This window comes from Leopardus geoffroyi, chromosome B3, assembly GCF_018350155.1.
Source record: "Leopardus geoffroyi isolate Oge1 chromosome B3, O.geoffroyi_Oge1_pat1.0, whole genome shotgun sequence".
Taxonomy (NCBI): domain Eukaryota; kingdom Metazoa; phylum Chordata; class Mammalia; order Carnivora; family Felidae; genus Leopardus; species Leopardus geoffroyi.
The window spans coordinates 5,434,147-5,455,092 of record NC_059337.1 but is presented as its reverse complement, the minus strand read 5'-3'; the positions used below and the strand labels follow the sequence as shown (position 1 = coordinate 5,455,092).

Sequence of the window (20,946 nt, the reverse complement as noted above, 5' to 3'; positions counted from 1 at the left end):
GCTCAGCCTGGTTCTGGCCTCCCTGGGTTAGTCTTGGTGCCCTGTCTGTGCCAGTGCTGCTGCCCTTTGCTGGGCTTTGTCTCAAGCTGCGAGCTTCCCGTCTGCTCAGGCCTGTAGCTGTTCTCTCCATTCTTGGTCAAAGGAGAGTTCCTCTTGTTTTACTCTATGCTTTGGCATTGTAAATATCTCACTTGCCATTCGTAGGCATTAGGAGTTGAGGAGGCAGATGTAGGTGCACTCACTCCTCTGGTTTGAGTGCAAGTCCCCAGGCAGGCTGACAGGGAGACCCATCTTTCCTCCTCCACTGAGAGAGCTTCTCGAGGCTTCCATACTCGGTGCTGTGTTTTCAATCTTCAACTCTGTCACATTCCAAACGCTGGGAAGCCTTCATCTCCAACCCCTAGGGTTTCCTGTGCCCAGAGTGGACTTTCAGATCAGGTTTACTCTCGGTTAGGAAGGTGCAAGGTCAGGCCCCATAATGGACAGAGACTCTTCGCAGACGCACTTGGGCCGGGTAACTGTTAAGATCTGAATTATTTCCCGTGGACTTTATGTAAAATTGGTTTGCTCTGAAGGATCTGGTCTCTTCCTCCATTGCCTGTTCTCACCCTTGAGGTATTTGTTATTTGTACGTATTTTTGCCAGTGAAAAACAAACATGTTCTTCAGGGTGCTCTATTTTGGATGGTAAGCTTCAGTCCTGCTACCCAGACTGGGATATCCCCCCTCTGTGAGCACATCAGTGCAGTTAGCTGACCTCGGTGACCGTGGGGTAGGCAGGTGAACTCGGAGGTTAGAGAGGTCGCTCTTTCTCCAGGTTTCTCTCTCTGTGCCCACCTCCTAGGCAAGCTGAATCAGAGCACCACCTGCGCCTGCCTCAACCTGCATGGGAGGACTGGGTTCTTAGTTTCAGTCTCCCTTCCATGGTTCCAACTGGCCATAGAGTCCTCTCTTCGTGGAAATGGGCTAGAACTTTGTATTTTAAGTTCTAAGTGCATGGAGGGTTCCCGGGAGGAAAAGAATGCTATTTCCGGTGGTTGAGTTGCTTCTGTGTCACATCCGGATTCTAATGATGATTACAACCCTCAGAACTGAGGCCTCAGTGCCAGCATGTGGTAGTAAAGGGTGGCTGTGTGCCTTAAAATCACAGGCCCATTTCTAAATTATGTGTGCAAAAGAATCACCTGGAAGCTTGTTAAAAAAGTAGATCCTTTGACTGCCATCCCAGAAATTGGTTCAGTAGACTGTGCCCAGGAATCGCCTTTTTCCTTCTACGTTCTTCGACGTTCTACCGGAACATTTGTTTCTTGTTCCTGTTACAGATCTGTCTTAGGGAGTCTTAGTCTCTGCTCCACAGGCCCTCAGTCCTACGTCCAGGCTGAAGGAGCAGCCCTAGTGAGGAGAGGCCAAAAAGCCGGACTTGAAACAAGTATTTCTGGTGATCCCGGACCATACCTTGAACGCTAGGTCGTTTTAAAAGGCCAGTGTGTAGCATTAAACATTGTTCCTGGCAGATAAATGACTTCATGGTACATCTAAGATATCCAAAGATAAACAGCCTTTATTTTGCTCATTTCCTAGGAGGCACACAGTCTCCCTTATCATGTGATTATAAGCCATCTTATACGAGTAATTGACACCTGCTATAATATAACTGTTTAGCATCCTTTACTAGTAAGATCATAGCTCCTATTTATCGAGCTCCTCTATGCATCAGACACTCTGCTGAGCACCTCACATCAATAATCTTATTTCTTCCAGAGTGATACAGAAAGGATTCTGTGTGCCCTGGCCTGAAGCTGCCAACAGCCCTGGATGATCTGGAAGGACTCTTGATATTCAGGTAGGGGCCCAGCAGGCCCAGGGGACCTTCTCTGAGGACCCCAAAGCAAGCTTTCACCCAAAATGATTAACTCACCGGTTTTTGAGGTGTTGCAAACATCTTCTCCCAGGTTGTCATTTGTATTTTAACCTTGATGTTTTCCGTCATACATAAAACTTTCAATGTTTTTTGGTAATAAAATCTGTTTAATCTTTTCCCTTATTACATCTTTCAGGTTTTGTGTTATGTTTAGAACAGCTCTCCACCCCAGAGGTATAATAATATCCTGTATTTTCTTCAGTAATTTTGTAGTTTAATTTTTTCGTTCCTTTCTCTGGGACTAATTTTTGTGGAAACTGTGAGCTACAGATCTCTTACTTTGATAGTCAGTGACTTAAAGTACTATTTAAAGCAATCCATCTTTTTCCCACTTCAAATAATCCTTTTATCCCACTAAATTCCCATCTACCTGGGTCTGCTTCTGGACTCTGACTTTGGTTCCATCAGTCTGTCTTTCCGATCCCACACCAGGTCACACGGACCATGTGTGGTTGCCTGAGAGTCCCTGGGGCAATGCCACAGGACATTGCCCTTTCCTCCCCTCGGCGCCCCCCCCCCCCGACCCCCAACTCACCACCATTCAGAATTTGTTAGTACTCTCATGTATTTACTCTTCCAAATGAACTTTAGAACTCATCAAAATTCCAAAAGTATTCAATCACACTGGAACACACTGAATTTGTGGGCTGATCTGGAGAGAACCGAAATCCTTATAGGAGCATGATGTCTATCATTTATGTCCACTTACAGAATGGTCTTAGGTCTCCAGCTGATTCTCATAGATTTTATAGGTTGCCATTCTGTTGTCTCCAAATAATGACAGTAGTAACTTCCTCTCCTTCGCCTGCTCTACTGTGGGGATTATGGTGCCAGGACCCTGCTAAATAACAGTATGTCCTTGGCTAATTTCTTTTATAGGAATGCCTGTGGTGTCTGACTCTTTCGAATGTCATTAACTGCTGGTTTCTGATAGAGATTTTTAATCTAGATTAGGAGTTTCTTTGTGGTCTTAACTTACTAAGATTTTTAACAAGGGATAGATTTTAAACTTTACCAAATATTGCTTCGGCATCTATAGAGACCGTCAAAACCTTTGCTCTATTAATCGAAGCTGAATGAAGGCTGCCGAACAGACATACTGCCTCCTAATTCACTCTACATAACCCTAGTCCCTGTGCCAGGATCCAAATCCCTCTGTAGAAGCATGTACCACAGCTGAAGCTCCATGGCCTGACCGTAGGGACGGAGCAGAAAGCCTTCTCAAATTGCTCACGCTCACGGGGAGGGGAGGTGGACTGGAGGCTTCATTTTCCTTCCAGGGAAAGGAAGTATGCCAGACCAGATGCCCCCAGGGTGGGAAGGAGCTCGAGGACAGTGGTGTACAGAGTACAGGAACAGAAGAGGCGTCAGCGAGGACGGAAGACGCCCCCACGTCCCTGCCACCATCTCATACATCAACACACGGACCAGGCGCCCGGGGCCAGATGGGGGTTTTGGTACCTGAAGTGTGCTATGACCTCTAGCCATGACATGGTCTCTAGGGACGCATGGTCTCTTCCTGCCGCACCACAGCCGCTAGCCGAGGCGTGGAGTCCTCCCAGTGGAGTCATCACAGAAAGTGGAGATTCCTCTTCCTCCACCTTGCTAACTCTGGGTCCCTACCCAGCCATCACTCAGTTCCCGCTCACATCAGGACATCCAGTCCCTACGTAACCAGAGGACCCCCCCACCCAGAACCAGCTCCCACCTCCAGTGACCCTGGCGCTGGGCTCCTACCCACTCAGCCTCCCCTATCTTTCCTGACCCTGCTTCTCCTCCATCCCATTTTGGGAGAAAGGTGGGTGCTTGAGCCTGTGCCCAATGGGTGCCGCTCACAACCCAAAGCAGAGGCTGGCACCGCCCACTCTGACCAAGGACCCTCTGGCCAAGATCTCACTAGCATCTGCCCTGTCTACCCAACACCGGGTTTGGGGTTGCCACCGAACACAGAAGCAACGAGAAACAGAAAATGAGGGCAGAGCCCAGTCTGTCACAGTTCTGAGAGGTAGATCGGGACAGGATACCCATCTGGTTTGTCCAACCCGACCTTATGTAAGAGGCAGTCTCTGTGGATGAACTTTCTCTTCAGGCCACAGGAAGTGCTAGCCCAAGCGGAGGCGGAAGGTGGCAATCTCCATGGGCTCCAAATAGATGTCAGTGCTGTTGGAGGGGGAGGCCAGAGGGTACAGTAACGTCAAGGAAGTTGGCTGCAGGAAACCCACATCCAGGCCGTGGAAAAGGCTCCCCAGGGCCACCTGTGGAGAGAAAACATGGCACAGGGCTGTGCTGGGTGTTCACACGTTATGTGACACAGCTCTTTTCTCTGTATGACTTGCTGCCTCTTTAAGAACCTCACAGAGGCTCTGGCCCCTCTGGGCAACATGGTGCCCAGCTGTGCACGAGAGCTTGTGTTCGGGCCAGGGGCTCACTCTGCTCAACCCCAAAGCCCATCCACAGACCTCAGGGTAGGAACCACTGCACTGAGCAGCGAACTCCTTGAAGACAGGGACTGTGTTAGGTCCACTCCGGAATCGCCAGTGCCCAGCATGGGCTGTGGCACACGGGGGCACCTGTCAGTGCCTGCCTGAACCATGACCAGAGCTTTCAGAGTCGCAGCATGACGGCTTTGGATTTTTTTTTTTTTTTTTTTACTTTTTTAACCTTTATTGATTTTTGAGACAGAGAGACAGAGCACGAATGGGGGAGGTTCAGAGAGAAAGGGAGACACAGAATCCGAAACAGGCTCCAAGCTCTGAGCTGTCAGCACAGAGCCCGATGTGGGGCTCGAACTCACGAACTGCGAGATCATGACCCGAGCCGAAGTCGGACGCTCAACCGACTGAGCCACCCAGGCGCCCCTGGATTTTTATATCTGATGTTTTCCACTGCATCTGGCCGTGGCCCCTACTCACAGAGCACATGCCTTGTACAGAACGTGCCCTAGCCAGGCCTCAGTTGCTTTGAAATCACTCATCAACGGCTTCTCCCTTTTCTCTCCACTGCCCACCTCACCGCAGTCTCCCAAGCCCCATGCCTGCTGTGCCCCGGTGCACCATGTTCCTACTTGTACCAGGCCCCTCTCACCTTGCCTTGGCTCGTGGTGCAGTTGAAGCCCAAGTTCTTGGCCTCAAGGCCGCAGTCGAAACCCTTGCGGTGTAAGATGAGTGCGGTTTCTGCCGAGGGCAGGGCATCGTCCTGGGTGACAGACACATAAGGGGTGGTGGGGGCGGGTGCTGCTCAGCGCTCGCGGGTGCAACAGCACTGCCCTCGAGGCAGCACCGGGACCAGGACCAGGAGGAGTGTTGGGGAGGAAAGGCCAGAATCCGGTCCTGGAGGTACAGAGCAGGGCGGGGTACTCACCTCGGCCTGCAGCGTCCGCAGGTTAAGCAGGTGGAAATCGCAGGGCAGGGAGGAGGCCAGGGGATGAAATGAGCGCAGACCGGGGCCTGGGAGCTGCCTCTTGGCTACGGGCAGGGCAAGCACGGGGGTATTCAGGTACGTGGAGGTCAGGTGGCTGAGGAGGGATGGGTAGCTGGTAGTGCGGCCATCCTGGACCTGCAAGGTCGGCCGAGATGTGGGCGAAGGGGCAGAGAGCTTTCCCTGAAGCGTCCGGAAGGCTCCAGCACCCTCCACGTGTGGTCACTCCCATCTCCCACAACCTACAAGGGACACGTCTCCTCTACCTTGGGGGTTTCTGCTTTCGCACTAATGTGAGCACACGCCCTGTGAGCGCCATCCATCTCCCATCGCGGATCCTCATTGCGGGAGAACGGGTGACAGACAGATGTGTGCCCATAACGGACGGAGCAAGTACCCTGAGTGATCCTACGGTTCCGGGTCCAGCCCCACACCCATAGTGCCCGCCCCGATCCTCGGGCCCAGTGCTCCCCAAGCTGTTCCGACCGGGGGCAGACGCTTGGGTGACTGCCCTGTACGCCACACTCACAGGCCTAAGCTGTACTTCCCCCAAGGTGGCCACTTTTCTGTCCTCTGGACTTCTGTCCCTGGTGCCACCTTCCTTCCAATCGCCCAGAATCTCTCCCCATCTCGGCAGTATCCTCACACCCACCCCCAACCTTTCCCTCCCGCGGCTCAGTTCAAGCCACCAACATTTCCCGCTTGAACAGCTTGTAAAGTATCACCTGCCTCCAGGCTCCCTGGAGATCCGCCCTATTCCTACTGTTAGATGGACAAGCTCAGGGCAGAGTTCGACAGCGTCCCTCCGTGCTCAGATCCTGCACTGGCCTCCAACATAAAGTCCAGACCCCACAGCCAGCCGTTCTGGGCCCACTAGTCTGCCCCAACCGAACCCTGACCCCATGCTAGCCCAGCAACGGCCACTAGAACTTTCCGCAAAGATAGAAATAAGCTATACCTGCACTAATAGAGTAGCTGCTAGCCACTTGTGGCCACCGGGCACTTAAATGTGGCCAGTATGACTGAAGAACTGAACTTACTATATTTAGTTCTTTTAAGTCTATTTATTTTGAGAAGGAGAAAGAATGTGAGCGGTGGAGGAGCAGAGGGGGGGAGGGGGGGGGGGAGAGAGAATCCCAAGCAGGCTCCATGCTGTCAGAGTGGGGCCCGACACAGGGCTCAGACTCAACAATTTTGAGATCATGACCTGAGCTGAAATCAAGTAGGATCCTTAACCCACTGAGCTACCCAGGTGCCCCTGTATTTAATTTTAATTAACTTAAATAACCACATGTGGCTAGAAGCTACCACGCTGGACTAGCGGCTGTGGTCTAGCTGAGTGAACTCACTGCTCTTCCCTGTTTACGTGGTCTCCCTCTGCCTTGGTTTGTGCTTTTTAAAAAAAAAAATGTTTAAAGGTTTATTCATTTTTCAAAGACAAACAGAGCGTGAGTGGGGGAGGGACAAAGAGAAAGGGAGACACAGAACCGAAGCAGGCTCCGGGCTCCGAGCTGTCAGCACAGCCCCGACGCGGGGCTCAAACTCACAGACTGTGAGATCGTGTCCTGAGCCGAAGGTGGAAGCCCAACCGACTAAGCCATCCAGGCGCCCCAGTCCTTGTGTTTACATCAGACCCCCATCCATCACAGCTGTGCCTGGTCAACATGTCCCCCAGAACCTGTCCTCGATCCCCTTGGCTCACAACGCTCTCCCACTACTACCAGCCAAGCTACTTCTGCCTTATTTGTACGCGCGTAGCCTACCCCCCACCCCTACTCCTGAGGGAAGTCCTGGAGAGCAGGGTCAGTGTCAGAGTCTGTGTCCCTCTCAGGCCCTAAAGCACAGCGGGTGATCAGTAGCTCCTTGGTGGGTGAGGACTGAGCCACAGACAGGGAGGCTGGGTGGCAGGCTCCATCCTCCGCAGGCTCCGAGGCCAGCTACCGCTGGCTAGTACTAGTTCGACCCCCCGTGGCTGGCCCTTACCTCTCGGTTATCGCTCCTGCTGCTGTGAAAGATCAAGCCCCTAAACATGGCTGCCAGTTTGGAGAAAAAGCCAGGCTGGTGGGGGCAAAGAAAGCCATGAGATGAACGGGGCTGGAGCAGAGAGGGTTAGAGAACATGGCGGCGGGGAGGGGGCACAGAGGAAGGCGGGAGATGGTTCGGGGGCATGGGCGACAGGACGCTGTGGGAGAAGGGAGGTGCCAGGCTGCCGGAGATGGAGAAGCAGAGCGTCAGACTGACCCCCTGCACCCCAGGAGAAGCACTACTCTCGCTACCCCTCGCCCGCCTCTAGCTCTGCCGCCCAAGGGACCAGCGTGACCTGGCTCCCCGGGAGGGAGGTCCAGAATTTACCTCACTGCCCAGGGTTCGCCGTTCCAACAGCAGGCGGAAATGGTTGCAGGTTCTTTTGTTGTCCTTGAGCCCTTGGCCCAGACCCCGGTTGTCGTCCTGCATCAGCCGACGGTCCAGGATCACCTCCAGCTGGCCTGGGGAAGTTCACCGTGAGCCCCAAGCAGATACTGGGCTTTGGAAGAATCCCAACCACAGGCCCCGAGGGAAAAGCCCGGGGAGCTACAGCCTCAAGCGGAGTAACTCAGGAGAGGAGGAGCGGGGGCCTGGAGCTGGAAGGGGACCGAGTGGAGGGCCGGTATCACAGAAGAGGAAACAGAAGAGGCCGGAGGGAGCAAGCAGGCCCTGGCAGTTTACGGCCCACGCTCCGTGCCTGAGGAGGGGGAACAGACCTGGGAGCTCGGGCGGCGATCGCTAGCTGCACTGGCCACTTGAACAGAGTAAACCAGCGAACACAAAACTGCTGCAGCGGCCCCGGTCCAGGCAGCTGGGGCAGAGCTTGCTGGGACTAGAACCCGCGCCCTCCCACCCTCCTCCTAGGCTGGGAAAGACTCCAGCTCTGCCGCCTCGTCCGTCACAAGGAGAGTGCGGAGAGAACAGGCAGATGGCAAATCAGACAGAAGCTCCAATCAGGTGTCGTTTGTGGTCACCCTGGGGAAAAGGGATGGCAGGTGACCGCCTGTGCTTTCTTCGTAAAATACGCTTGGGGAAGGGCTGGCCGCAAAGCACACATATGTTGGGGTGAGGATTTTTCCCAGCACCTGTTTTTCTAAGACTCTCTTGAGAGCGTCCACTCAGATGGCCCTAACCATCTCCCCAGCCTGACATTCTGACTTCTGTAGTTCCTACGTATTTGTATCTTGAGCAATCCTTTTTTGGAAAGATATCCCAAAGTCCTAAAATGGACCCGTGCGTATATAACAATAATCTCTCAGCACGCTATTTTCCAGAAAGGCAGAGAGAATCCCGTGAGGTTCAGCTAGCAGGCGACAGCGTAGACAGAACCGTGGCAGAGCCTGACAGCAGGGCGATCAGAGCCACACTCCTGCAGCAGGGGGTCAGGCCTCCACTGCCCCAGCCACCAACCCCCGGGAGAAGCCTCTCGGCTCAGCCCTGCGCGCAAAGGCTCTGTCCCAAACACGAACCATCTGAAGGCCTCGGAGGCCACCAAGAGCAAAGTGTTCACTTTACTCTGAGGACGTAGGAGCCACCTCAGCTGGCCCGGTGTGCCCAGCCCCAGGCCAGCACTCCTCATGCCCATGTTTGAATTCTTAAAAATGCCATTCTCTCTTTTAAAAACAGCATATGGGGGCGCCTGGGTGGCTCAGTCGGTTGAACATCCGACTTCAGCTCAGGTCATGATCTCATGGTTCGGGTGTTCGAGCCCCGTGTCAGGCTCTGGGCTGATGGCTCAGAGCCTGGAGCCTGCTTCCGATTCTGTGTCTCCCTCTCTCTCTGCCCCTCCCCCATTCATGCTCTGTCTCAAAAATAAACATTAAAAAAAAAAATTAAAAAAAAAAAATAGGGGCATCTGGGTGGCTCAGTCCGTTAAGCATCTGACTTTGGCTCAGGTCATGATCTCACAGTCCGTGAGTTCGGGCCCCACGTCGGGCTCTGTGCTGACAGCTCGGAGCCTGGAGCCTGGAGCCTGCTTTGGATTCTGTGTCTCCTCCTCTCTTCTGCCTTCCCCCGCTCATGATCTCTCTCTCTCTCTCTCTCAAGAATAAACATTAAAAAATTTTAAAAAAATAAATAAATAAAAAATAAATAAATAAAAACAGCATATGTTTTTCTTCTTTGCTGTTATAACATCACATGCACTTTTTCAACTGTCCCTACTCCCATCCCTGACCAGGAGAGTAACTGTTCAATACTGTGATGCTTCTTAAAGGGATCCAATGGGGCACCCAGCCCCTCCCCCCCCCCCGCCCCCCGCATCACCTCCAAGGCTGCCTCCGCTAGGGGCGAGGGTGACAGCAGTGGCCTGCCCTCCTGCCATGCCCGTGTGTGACTGGCGGGAGTTAACGGCTTGCTGTTAATGGTTCTACAGGCATGGAGGTGATATGGACTGGGTAGGGGTGGGGACCGCTGAGGGGAGAGGCCGGGGGCACAGATGGGCTTCCACCCCGCCCATCACTCTGTGCACCAGCTCCTGCCCCGCTCACCATCGTGCAGGCTGGAGACACCCAGGGCCTGCGCAGTGTGCAGGGTGAGGCGGTTCTGGGCGTCCTGGATGTAGGCCATGACCGGCATGGGGTAGAAGTTGGCCTGCAGGGGTAACTTCTTCAGATAGCGCCGGGGCTGCACCTGGGAGGGGAAGGTCACGGGCATCCAGGCACCATGTGGGACCAACGGGTCCCCAGTCTGAAGGAGTCCCTGATCGCTCTCGTCTCTGATTCCTCCTCCTCCCTCAGGGCATACCGCTCCCAGTGCCTGCTGCGTGCGCTCTCCGGGGCCCCGAAAATCACCTGAAAGCCATTGAGGTCCGTGAAGAAGGCACCCTGGCTGTCAATGTCTGTGTGGATGCGCAGGGCCAGCTCCTTGTTGACGTAGTCCCGGATGTCCACCAGGGACGACATTTCCAGAGACAGCCCCTCCACCCCTGGGCACAAAGACAAAGGGCGAGCATGGAGAGGCCGGAGAGACTGGGCAGGGAGAGGCTGTGCCCAGACCCCCGGCGACGCCCCGCATTTCTGGAGGACCTTCTCTCTCAGAGAATTACCGTGACCCCATTGCAAACGATACCTCTGTTGGGAACAGACGCATGAGCCGTGAGCAAAAGGAAGAGCAGCACACACCCCTGCAGCCCCCGCCTCCCCTCGGACCTTCCGCGCGGCAGGGCTCACCTGGCAGGTTATAGAGCCGGACCACCTGGCGAACGTGCTCGTAGTACGCAACCACCTCTGAGAAGAACGGGCCTTCGGTGACACGCAGCACGGGGGGGTCCCTGGGGACGTAGGGCTGGGGAAAGAGCAGGTGGCAGCTGAAGCCGCAGCACGGAAGGCAAAGCCTGGGGGCACCGGCCCGGCCTCGGCAGAAGTACTTCTGCCTGCAGGCCTCCGCCCGAGACCCCTGGCTGGGCCGGCCCAAGCCCCCCGCGGCCGTTCCTCGGCCACCCCACCTCCCGGAGGCGGCCCCCGCGAGGGCCCTGGCAGCAGGCACCGTCCGGGAGGAAGGCCCGTGTCCCTCCGCCTCACCGCCTCGGGTCACGTGGCTCCTCGTGCCCTCCGCTGGCGGGGCCTCCCGAGGCCTGCGGGGGTTTTGAGGAGTCTTTCGGGTACCTGGGCCTCCCCGTCAGGCAGGAAGAGGTAGGCTCCGCTCTTGTCTTTGGACGTGCGGGTGCCATAGACGAGGAACTCCACGTCCACCCGCCGCTCCTGCTCCTCGTCCACCCTTCGGATGCTCTGCCAAGAAACACAGCCCTGACCCCTGGCCCCACACCAGCATGTCAGGCCTGCCCCCTGGGAGGGCACGGACGAACTTCCCCAAGGAGCCAGCCCAGCTTCCCCGTGCCGTCAGCCCGGAGCCAAGACGGCCCGCTCCGAGGCCCGCCGTCAGTCGGGTGTTGGCTCAGCACCGCCCCACCGCCACGCACACCCTCCTCGGCTCCCCGCCCTGGCCCTTTACCTTGAGGAGCCCGGTAAGGCCTGAGAACCAGACCTGCATGTAGCGGTTGCTGAGGGCGAAGTCACCGGTGCCAGAGTCAATGACGCGTAGAGGGAAGGCGTCCTGTCTGCTGACGGACAGCTGCCGGCCGTGCAGGTAGATGCGCACAGAGGAGGGCAGGGTGCGGTGCCCGTCCAGGCCCAGCTGCAGCTGCAGCACGCCGAGGCCAAGGGCTGGCAGGCGGATGGGCACAGACACCTGCCGGCACAGGAAGGGTGCGGAAGCGCGGCCCACAGCACGGGCACCAGTTCTGGATGCAGGCCCGGGATTCTAGTCCTGGGGCTTTCTTACTAACTGATAAAGTCTGAGCAGATCCCTGTACCTGCTGGGGCCTCTGTCCCCTCCTCAGAAGGTGGAAGTGACATTACTTGCTTCGGGTCAGACTTTTAGGAGTCTCAAATGCTATTTGAGAAACTATGAAATGGCAATCGCACGTTAACTTTCCATAAACACTTGATGAACGAAGAAATAACATGACACCCCGGCCCCCATTCTCACTATTATCATAGTTTATCAAACTTCACCTGCCTTTCGAGGATAGACCCAAATGCCAACAGTGCAACCCCTCTCCCCAAGACGGCTGTCCCCAACCTGGGGCGTAAGCAGGAGGGCGGGAGGCGGGTGTCACAAGGCAGAGGGAGGCCCCGGGGAGAGGCCAAGGATGAGCACGGAGGGCTGGGGCCCACCTCCCGGGCCCCCACCTTACCTGGTAGACATCAGGGACCACGTCAGTGGCAGAGCTCCAGTGTGAGCTGATCTGCACGGCCAGGGGCTGACCCTCCTCAGAAAGGACACGCACCCGGGGCGAGCTGACCAGCAGGGACACCACACTGAACCGCTCCTGTTCCAGCGGGTTGAACAGCACCACGTACCTGCAGGTAGAGGCAGGCTCACCCAGGCAGGCTTTTCCTGGGCAACGGAGGCAGAAACAGAGGCCAAGAGTATCTGGGCAGGTGAGGGGGCGAGACGGTGTCGGGAGCCAGAGTGGCTTCGCCTCTGTCCCTGGCCTGGTCTGGCTCACCTGGGCGAGGAATCCAGTTGGATTACTGTGCGCTCTGGCAGGGCATCGTGATTTAAGCGGGTGTCATCCTGGAGTTAAGGGGGTGGGAAGGGAAGAACCGTCACGGGCCTTGGCCTGGCTCGGAGTCTTGCCTCCTCCCCTACCTGTCCCGGATGTGGACCACCAGCTTCCCTGGGCACAGATCCTTCACCCCAGGGCAGGGAAGGAAAAGAAGAGCGACACCCTCACACCACTGCTCTTGGATGGGACCGCACACGCCCGAGGGCGCCCGGAGCAGATGGAGGAGGGGGCTCACCATTTGGAGGAAGGGAGCCTCAGGGTCAAAGTGGTAAGCCTCCTTGTCCCCCAGCACCAGATAGTGTGCCGCGTTGATGATGACCTGCTTCAGGCTGACGAGGGAGCGCAGGAGCCTGCGGGGGACAGGGGGTGGGAGAGGGACCATGGAGAAGATGGCCACACACTGTGCACCTCACCGGCAGGCCTGCCCCCTGACCGCCGGCACGGCCTTTCTTTGGGACAGCGGGCAAGGGTGTGGAGCCGACGGGGAGCAGGAGAGGGCCCCCACCTGACGCCATAGTCTGCCACGACCGCCTCCTTCGCAGTGCCGGTGATGGCATCGTGGTGCTGGAAGAGCCCCAGGGTGCGCCGAGCTTCCGTCAGAAGGGCGAAGTTGGAGAGAGGGTACTGGCTAGCCAGTCCAGAGCGGCGCGCGTGAGCTACAGCCAGGCTGTACAGGATCTCCGCGCCCCTGCCCAGAGACAGAGGTCAGCCTCCTGCCCACACAACTCCCAGGCCCGCCCTCGCTCAGCAAGCCCCGTTCCCTTCTTTCCACCACATCTCTGCCTGCCTTGGTCTCCAAGCCTTTCGAGGGCCTTCTGAGCCAATCCAGCCCTTCCTTAAATCCCACAGCCGGTTCTACTCCTTCCAGCCAGGAAGGCGGAAGGCGGGAGTCTCACCGCAGGTGGGCTTCCAGGACCCGGTCCAAGCTCTTGTAGAAGGGCCGGGAAGTGTAATAGCCTGTCCAGTAATGGTCCTCTCGGTCGGCATAGGAGAAGAAATCCCCGCTCAGCACGGGAAACCCTGGGGGCCGTGCCCCCGGCTCTACCCCTGTCCTCTTGTACAGAGCGTCAAAATAGTCAGAGAGGGTGCCAAACTGGGCCTGTGGGGACCCCAAAAACCCGCTTCCATCAGTTCCGGAGTCTTCTGGGACCTGTCAACCCCCCTCCCCCGCCACCGTGCTGCAGCCCAGTGCCAGGGGCAAGGATTCTGCTTACGCGCCCCACCTGCGATCACTACATCCCACCCTTTCCCACCGCACGCCAAGCCCGGGAGCCGGCAAGGAATTCTCACACCAAAGGGAGACCCTGCCCAAGAGTCGGGAACGGGGAGCACGGCGCCTTCGGCAAGGGCCAGGCTGCAGCACCGTGGGCCTCCCCCCTCCCCAGCGCAGCGTCCCCCCTCCCGCGCCCCCACACCTGCACGTGGAGGTCAGGTTTGCTGTTGAGAAAGTCAAAGAGCCGCTGGTAGTTGAAGAACTGGGCGTCCCACTCCTGGGGCTTGTCGTATCGGAAGTCATCCCCCAGCGGCACCAGGAGGACGTTGCTTCGGAACAGGCGGGACTTCTTCCGGTACTGGTCCAGGAGCAGCGCTGCCCTGCGGGCGGAAGGGCGCAGGGCCTGACACAGAGGCTCGGCGCAGAGGAAGGGAGCGGGGCGGCCCGGGTCTTCCTATGCTGGGCTGCAGTTCCCGGACTCCAGGCCGACACCATGCACAACAGCACGCCCCTGCCCCGGGGTCCTTCACACACACCACAGACGTGCCGCATTCCCCTGTGCCTCCCTTCAGGCTCTACAAGCCCGGCACCCCCTCCTCCCCCCCCCCCCCTGCATCACCAGCGGTTCTCCAGCCGCCCTTCTGCCCACGTCCCTCAGGGTGAGGGGCCTGGCGCTGATGCGGGACTCCGGGGTGGGCCAACCGGCAAACAGAAGGCAGGACACACACCTCGGCCAGCCCGGTGTGCCGTGTGCGTGTACAGGGGCGTCTCCGGCGGCCCCACGGTCACACCAGTGCCGACCTCACGTGAGGTTCAGCAAGGGCCTTTCTCCCCATCCCGACCCTTTCCTGTTCTCTTTCCTGAGACTAAGGGTGGAACTTTACATTTACATCCAATAAATCCTATCTGGTTGGATTCGACCCACGTTGCACACAACCTACTGAGATCTTTTGGGATCCTGATCCTTTTTGGGGGGGGGTCCTCATTCTGACACCCCAGCTTCACTTTGCCCACAAGTTAGCACAGCTCTGAAGACCTAAAATCAGAACCATACTATACCAGCTCTACATGTACTGGCTGAGTGACCCTGATTAAGCTACTTAACCTTGCTAGGCCTCGGTTTTTTATAAGATGAGAATAGCATCAGTACCTACCATCATAATGTTATGAAAGTTAAAATGAACTAAATAAATTACTATTTGCTACATACTTAGAATAGCACCTGGTAGGGGCGCCTGAGTGGCTCAGTGGGGTAAGCGTCCAACTTTGGCTCAGGTCATGATCTCATGGTCCATGAGTTTGAGCCCTAAGTCGGGTTCTGTGCTGACAGCTCAGAGCCTGAAGTCTGTTTCGGATTCTGTGTCTCCCTCTCTCTATGCACCGCCCCCACTTGTGCTCTCTCTTGCTCTCAAAAAAAAAATAATAAAAAAAAATAAACATAAATAAATAAAATTCAGACTAGCGCCTGGTACACAGTAGGAACTATATACACACATTTGTCACTTTCTTTTTCATCAAAGTTACTGGTAAAATCACTAGGAAACCAAAACCTTGTAGAATATCATTGAAGCTTTTTCTCCATTTAGACCAACCCAGTCGTTGGCATGTTATAGGTATTGTAGGTCAGCCTGCCACTAAGCCACTTAACTGTGCTGATCCAGCTTGTACTTTCCTACTTTGCTCTCAAGAGAGGACTCCTAGAATACCACTTCCCTCAAATTTATCAGCCTTATAAGCCTTTCAAAGGAGAAAACGAAGTTACTCTCATGACTGGCTCTCTGCAAAGCTGGGCTGGCATCTGATCACAGCTGCTGCTTTAAGAAAAATCACCCCTTAATAGTCCTGGATTCTTGCTTGGAATCTGCGTTTAGATTTCTGGCTTTCAGAAACAAAAGACCACTTTCTTTCCCTTTTGGTCACATGCTTCACCTCGTGGACATCATGGAAATCAGAGTATTGCCTCATGAAAACCAGCTCAACTTGTTATATTCTCAAGGCTAGTGGGTTCCAGCCAACCCACGGTTCAGGCCACTGGTAATCTGTTCTTTCCAGGGTGGGCGGAGGCGGGGGCAGACTTCAGCCACAGAGACATCTTCAGGGGTCCCTAACAACCCCCCGGGGGACAGGTGTGCTTTCTCTGATGCTGGGGGCCGTTGGGCAAGACTGAACGTGCTTGTGAATGGTCCACAAGCACTGGGGGATCCTGGCCTAATCAAGCTAAGGCAAGATGCCTGCAGTAAACGAAGGCCTATTAGGCCACATGGTACAAGAAACTTTACCTTTTTTAAGAATTATTCACTTCTGAGTCGGTCAACCGGCTCTGGCAGTTTGTTAGGACGCTGGGAAACACACTCATTTGGGGAAATAAAACCATTCTGGAAGAGGTGGTTCCTTAGAGCTGCTCCAGCTTTCCAGGGAGGCTCAGTGAAGGAGCCGCCACCTTAGCGGCTGTGGACCTGAACTCACCCCCTGAGGCCCACCGCCCCCGCCTGCCATTTTACAGACGGACAGCCAGAAGCACCCCCGTGCAGCAGAGCCCACACCAAGGCCAGGTCTCCTGGCTCCCCTGTGGAGTGAAAATGGCCCAGCCTAGGCCGGGAGCAAATACCTCTCAGCCACGTTTGCCTCTGTGATCGCCCGGGGCGGCACCTTCCAGGGGCAGTTTATGCGCCCACCAGGCAAGCGTTTGAAATCAAACTGGCAGCAGATCTTGGGATCCGGGCCACAGGTATGGGGCACATCGTAGCTGTAGAAGGGCATCATGTGGCAGAAGAGGTCTGTGCTGGAGTCCGAGTCTGTAGAAGACACACCGGGCAGTCGGCCACCAGCAGGCAGCCTCCGGAGCGGGTCACAGAGATGCCAGGAGAGTGGGGATCTGTTCCAGATGCAGCTCTGACAGAAGGTGAGGCCTGGACCAGACTTAAGGCTGCAGAAGACGGGCAGGCCAAGGGGCACAGGGAGGGATCTGGAGCCCACAGTTCCTGGGACAGACCCTCAGTATAGACAGGGGGCTCTGTAGAGGCCAGAGGTCAACGTGATCGATCCCCAATGTAACCGGAAGGAGGACGGTACTTCTGGCGGTCTGTGCAAGTGCTTGCTGGTCTGCTCTGAAGGACGTGGGTCTTACCCTCATACCCTGCCCTTCCCTTCCGCAGTGAGCACTACTCCTGTGACCCTCCACCCTACCTGGTCTTACCCCAGTTCTGTCTCCACATGAACTCCAGACTGTGGGTGGAAGCAAAGTGCTTCTTGATGGCATAGTGCACTCTCTGAATCAGCATGCTGGTCAGGTTGGCACGGCGCAGCAGGTAAGGAATGGTGGGGCTGTGTCCAAAGGGGTCCACGGCCCAGCCAGAGCGTGGGGTTGCTCCTGAGAGGGCACGGAAGCCAGAGGTCCTGAGGGGTTCAGGTCCTGGGGACCCAGCTCCTTTCCTGCCATCATACTGAGCCCATGCCTGGTGGAATCGGCCTAGAGAGGAACCACCCCCCTGCCGATCCCTGTGCCCAGCCCCTGCTGTTCCCTGGTCCAGCTACAGGGGCAGACTCTCCTTCCTGAGCCCAGACTCACCGAGGTTTTTCTCCAGCCATTGGTGTCCTTCAATGAGCTGGTCAATCAGGGCAAAGTAATGGGAGTTGGCCTCGTCCGGCATCACCCAGCCTCCTGTCACAATCTCCAGCTGCCCGTTTCCCACCAGCCTGGAGCGAAGGACTCACACTCAGCGTGGGGCAGGGATGCTCTGCCCAGTCCCGCCAACCAGAAGATGCGGGAATCTGTGTGCACAGGCCTTACTGAGCCCGCTCAACCACACCCGGGACCAACAGAACAAACAGGCACTCTCCTTTCCCTCCATACAGCCTCCATGCTGTCCCGGCCCTGCCTCTCTCCGGACCAGGCCCCACGCTCCCTCTTGGCTTGTGCGTACGACTGCACCTAACTCTGATTTCTCCCGACACCGGTGACCCAGTGGCCATCACACCAGTCCCTGCCTTCTCGTTCTCGGCCCCTCCACCATCTGCTTCCCCTTGCCTCCCCCTGCCACCCACAGTGTGGCACCCGGCTGCTCTGGCACCCAGTCCAGGGCCCAGAGGCCAGCCTTCCCATGCCTCCCCGGCGGGCACTGGCCTTCGCACGGCTGCTTTCTTTTGCGCGTTGATGTTGTCCCACCACTTGGCAAAGAAGGAGACTTCTGCCCAGAGGAAGCGCCGCCGGGGGTCCTCCTGCAGCTTGGACACCATGCTGTTGAGGATGTGCTGGGTCTGCTCAGTGTAGTACTTGTCAAAGGTCTTGATCCAGCCTAGGGCACCAGCACAGGATACCCTGAGGATGCCAGCATCTTCTGCCCCTCCCTTACCTCTGCCATCACAAAGCTCTCTGCACAGCCCGGCCCCCGGGGCCCTGCTGGGTCCTCACCTGGGTCATTGTGAGAGTGTGGCACCACGAACACCTGCAAGTCTTCGGCGTCCCAGTCGTGCGGGCTGTAGGAGATGTCGAAGCCTTGCTTCCACACGCCGCCATCCACGTTGTCAAACGGCAACTCCTCCGATATAGTCAGCATCTGCCAGGCCAGAGAGTAGCTCAGTGCCCATCCACAGCCACCAGAGGTCCCTGCCGGCTCTGACCCCTACCTGCAGCTCTGGCTTCTGGCCCCGGCCCCCCAGAGCAAACTGGCAGTCTTGGGGGGAGACAGAGAAGAAGCTGGGCCGGGGCTCTGGCGGCACCACCCAGGAGCCGTTGGCCGTGTAGTAGGGCACCATGGCAGGCGGGCCCTCCGCATTGGCCGTCAGCTCCAGCACAGAGTCCTTGATGTGGCTGATGATCTCATGGTTCTCCTCCAACAGCTGTTCCAGCTGCTCAATGCGGTTCTGCAGCACAGAAATTTGGCTCTGCCGAAAGACCAGAAAGCAATCACCCACGGCTCCTTGTGCCACAGAAAGGATCTCTGCATGGGGCCCACCACCCAGGGCCTGTGGTCCTGCCCTCCCCAACTGAAGGCGGAACCACGAGCCTATGGGGCTGGATGGCTCTGGTCCGGTGAGGAAAGATGTGCAAATCACGACAGAGAACTGCAATCCGCTTGGGTTGGGAGTGCCCCCACTCCCTGGCTCGTGGATGGCAAAGATTTCATCTTGCGTGCCTCTTCTCAACAACCAGTGTGGCCTGTCAGGAGCGCTGTGCTGACAAGGATTGCATCCGGGCTTAGTGGGAACGAATGCTGCAATCCATTAGCAATGTCTGCCAAGAATTCAGGAGGACAAGCCGGCAGTTCGTCTTTTCCCTTCCTTCTTTCTTTTTGCCATCACTGTTTTTGATCTCTGGGCTTCTGGAAAATCTGCCTTTTGGGGAGAAACCCTCCTGTCCTGGGCTGACACGGACTCTCAGCCTGAGCTCAGAGTCTGGTACACGAAGAGATTAGCAACCAGGCATGACTCACCCGGGGGAAGTTCCCACCATTCTGGTGACGGGTGGGATCATGCTGCACTCGGTCCAACATGAGGTAGAGCGAGAAGACGGCCACACAGAAGATAGCAGCCCCACACACTGTCACCTGCTTTTTTAGCTTCATACTGGCCTCCACACACACCTGGCAGGAGGAACACCATATGCAGCTCCAGCAGACAAAATCTCTTTGTTGGTCTTTCCACCAAATGCCCCAGTGAGTGCCTGAGTGTTACTCTCAAGGAACACCTATTTGCCTGACTCCAAAGAAAAGCAATTTTCTAAGCCCCAAATCCCAACACCGGCTGTGGATCCTGACCCAACCGGGATCCTACTCTCTTGGCTGAGACACAGAAAGCACAAGTATGTAAAGCTGGTCCTGCCTGGTCCTGGTGGGAGCTCTGCCCCTAGGGTACAGAGGATGCTGTCTCCCAGGCTAATGCCATAAAAAACACGACCGGATAACAAACTTCCCAGCTCTGCCTCCAGAGTTCACCTCACAAACCTCCTGATTCTAACCAGCTTTCTGCATCGCTTGCCTACAAGAAAGATACAGCCAATCAAAGGAGGTGAGTGTTCAGGTTCCTTGGCCACGTGCTTCTAGTTTCCGAGGAAGAAACTGGCATCCAGTTAAAGAAACGGACAGGGAAGCCTTTTTCCCTGCCCTCTTGGATCAGACTGATACTCACCAGAAAGAGTGCCTGGCACAGCACCTCTCTCATTAAGAAAAACATAATGAGCTTAAAAGGCAGGAGCAGTGGCTTGTATTTCTATCATAAAGAGGGCCCTGCATCTTCTCCCGGCCGGTTCTGATTCCTGCAGTGGGTAACTTTCGGCCTTTGCTTATACAGCACTCGGGGCACCCCCCTGGGAAGCCAGCAGTGATTGGTGCCGAATGTCCCCTGGCTATGGGGAGGCTGGGCACAGCTGCCCCGCTGTGGGTCAACTTCGGAAGACCAGTGCCCGCTACCACCGCCCGCGGAAGCCTACTTGCCTGCTGGGTGGAGGGAGGCCGCTAGGTGCTGGGCCGAGCGTGGGCGGAACCGCCGCCCCGGAGACTTGCTCTGGCCCCGGGGCCGAGGAGCTCTGTCGCCTCTGCGCCGTTTGCCCTACTTAGCGCGATCTGATTCCGCACAGGAGCCTCCGGGCAATATTTTTAGCCCTTGGAGGCTGGGTCTAGGCCAGAGTGGGTGGAGCTGCGGGGAGGGAGTTGGGTCACAGGGTGGGTAGGCACCTGCCGCCGGGTCCCGCCGGCCCAGCCCCCTCCCGGCCCTCCCGGCTGAGGCCCTCTCCGACCCTCCCAGCCCCGGGGACCGCAACGACAACGGCCGGGTGCGGGAGCCTGGGCCGCCTCCGAGCCCAAGCGCCGCTCGCGCTCCTGCCTCCCACCCCGGCCGCGGCCCGGGGTCAGACGGAAACCCCTCCACCACCACGGGTCCGCCCGGCGCGTTACCGTCCGCAGCCGGCCTCCGAGCCCCGCCGGCCGAGCTGCGCCCCTCACATCCCCGGGGTCAGCGGCCCGCGCGGAGGCAGCGACGCAGGCGAAGGCGGGCGTCCGCCCAGCCGTCGCCGCCGGCTGCGCGCGTTAGCCGCGCTCCCGCGGGGCCGGGGCCGCCCGCGCGCTCCGCTGCGCCCGCCCCGCGCCGGCCCCCCTCGCCTCCCGCCGACTAGCGCGCGGGGCGGGGACATCTGCGCCGACCCCGCCCCACCTCCTCCGCGCCGGCCCCGCCCACCGGCCGGCCCCTCCAGCGCGGTCCCCGCTTCCGGCCCCGGGCGCCGGCAGCGGAGCCGCAGTGCGCAGCTGCAGCCCGGGCCCGGCCTCTGCTCGCTGCGACACCTTCGCGAGGGGCGCGTAACTTCATT

The 20,946-nt window shown here is 57.2% G+C and overlaps 1 protein-coding gene across 4 annotated transcripts; it reads right to left on the bottom strand.

Moving 5' to 3' along the window:
• Window positions 1-1,542: 1,542 nt before the first annotated feature.
• MAN2A2 (mannosidase alpha class 2A member 2) lies at window positions 1,543-20,725 on the bottom strand. Of its 4 annotated transcripts, none has more exons than XM_045452287.1 (25): window positions 20,537-20,725; window positions 20,078-20,279; window positions 19,079-19,228; window positions 18,273-18,530; window positions 18,058-18,202; window positions 17,770-17,941; window positions 17,215-17,342; window positions 16,843-17,016; window positions 16,255-16,441; window positions 13,849-14,026; window positions 13,330-13,532; window positions 12,939-13,121; window positions 12,669-12,783; window positions 12,374-12,441; window positions 12,059-12,224; window positions 11,314-11,550; window positions 10,968-11,090; window positions 10,533-10,647; window positions 10,155-10,288; window positions 9,852-9,993; window positions 7,690-7,823; window positions 7,321-7,395; window positions 5,281-5,475; window positions 5,005-5,115; window positions 1,543-4,175 (listed from the first exon to the last, which is right to left on the bottom strand). In XM_045452287.1, exons 3-25 carry the CDS (start codon window positions 19,208-19,210, stop codon window positions 4,023-4,025), a joined length of 3,528 nt encoding a protein of 1,175 aa, XP_045308243.1. In that variant the 5' UTR covers window positions 19,211-19,228; window positions 20,078-20,279; window positions 20,537-20,725; the 3' UTR covers window positions 1,543-4,022. The 4 variants fall into 4 exon arrangements, with proteins under 4 accessions (XP_045308243.1, XP_045308244.1, XP_045308245.1 ...); XM_045452288.1 differs by having other exon boundaries at window positions 20,078-20,259; XM_045452289.1 differs by lacking the exon at window positions 20,078-20,279.
• Window positions 20,726-20,946: the final 221 nt, after the last annotated feature.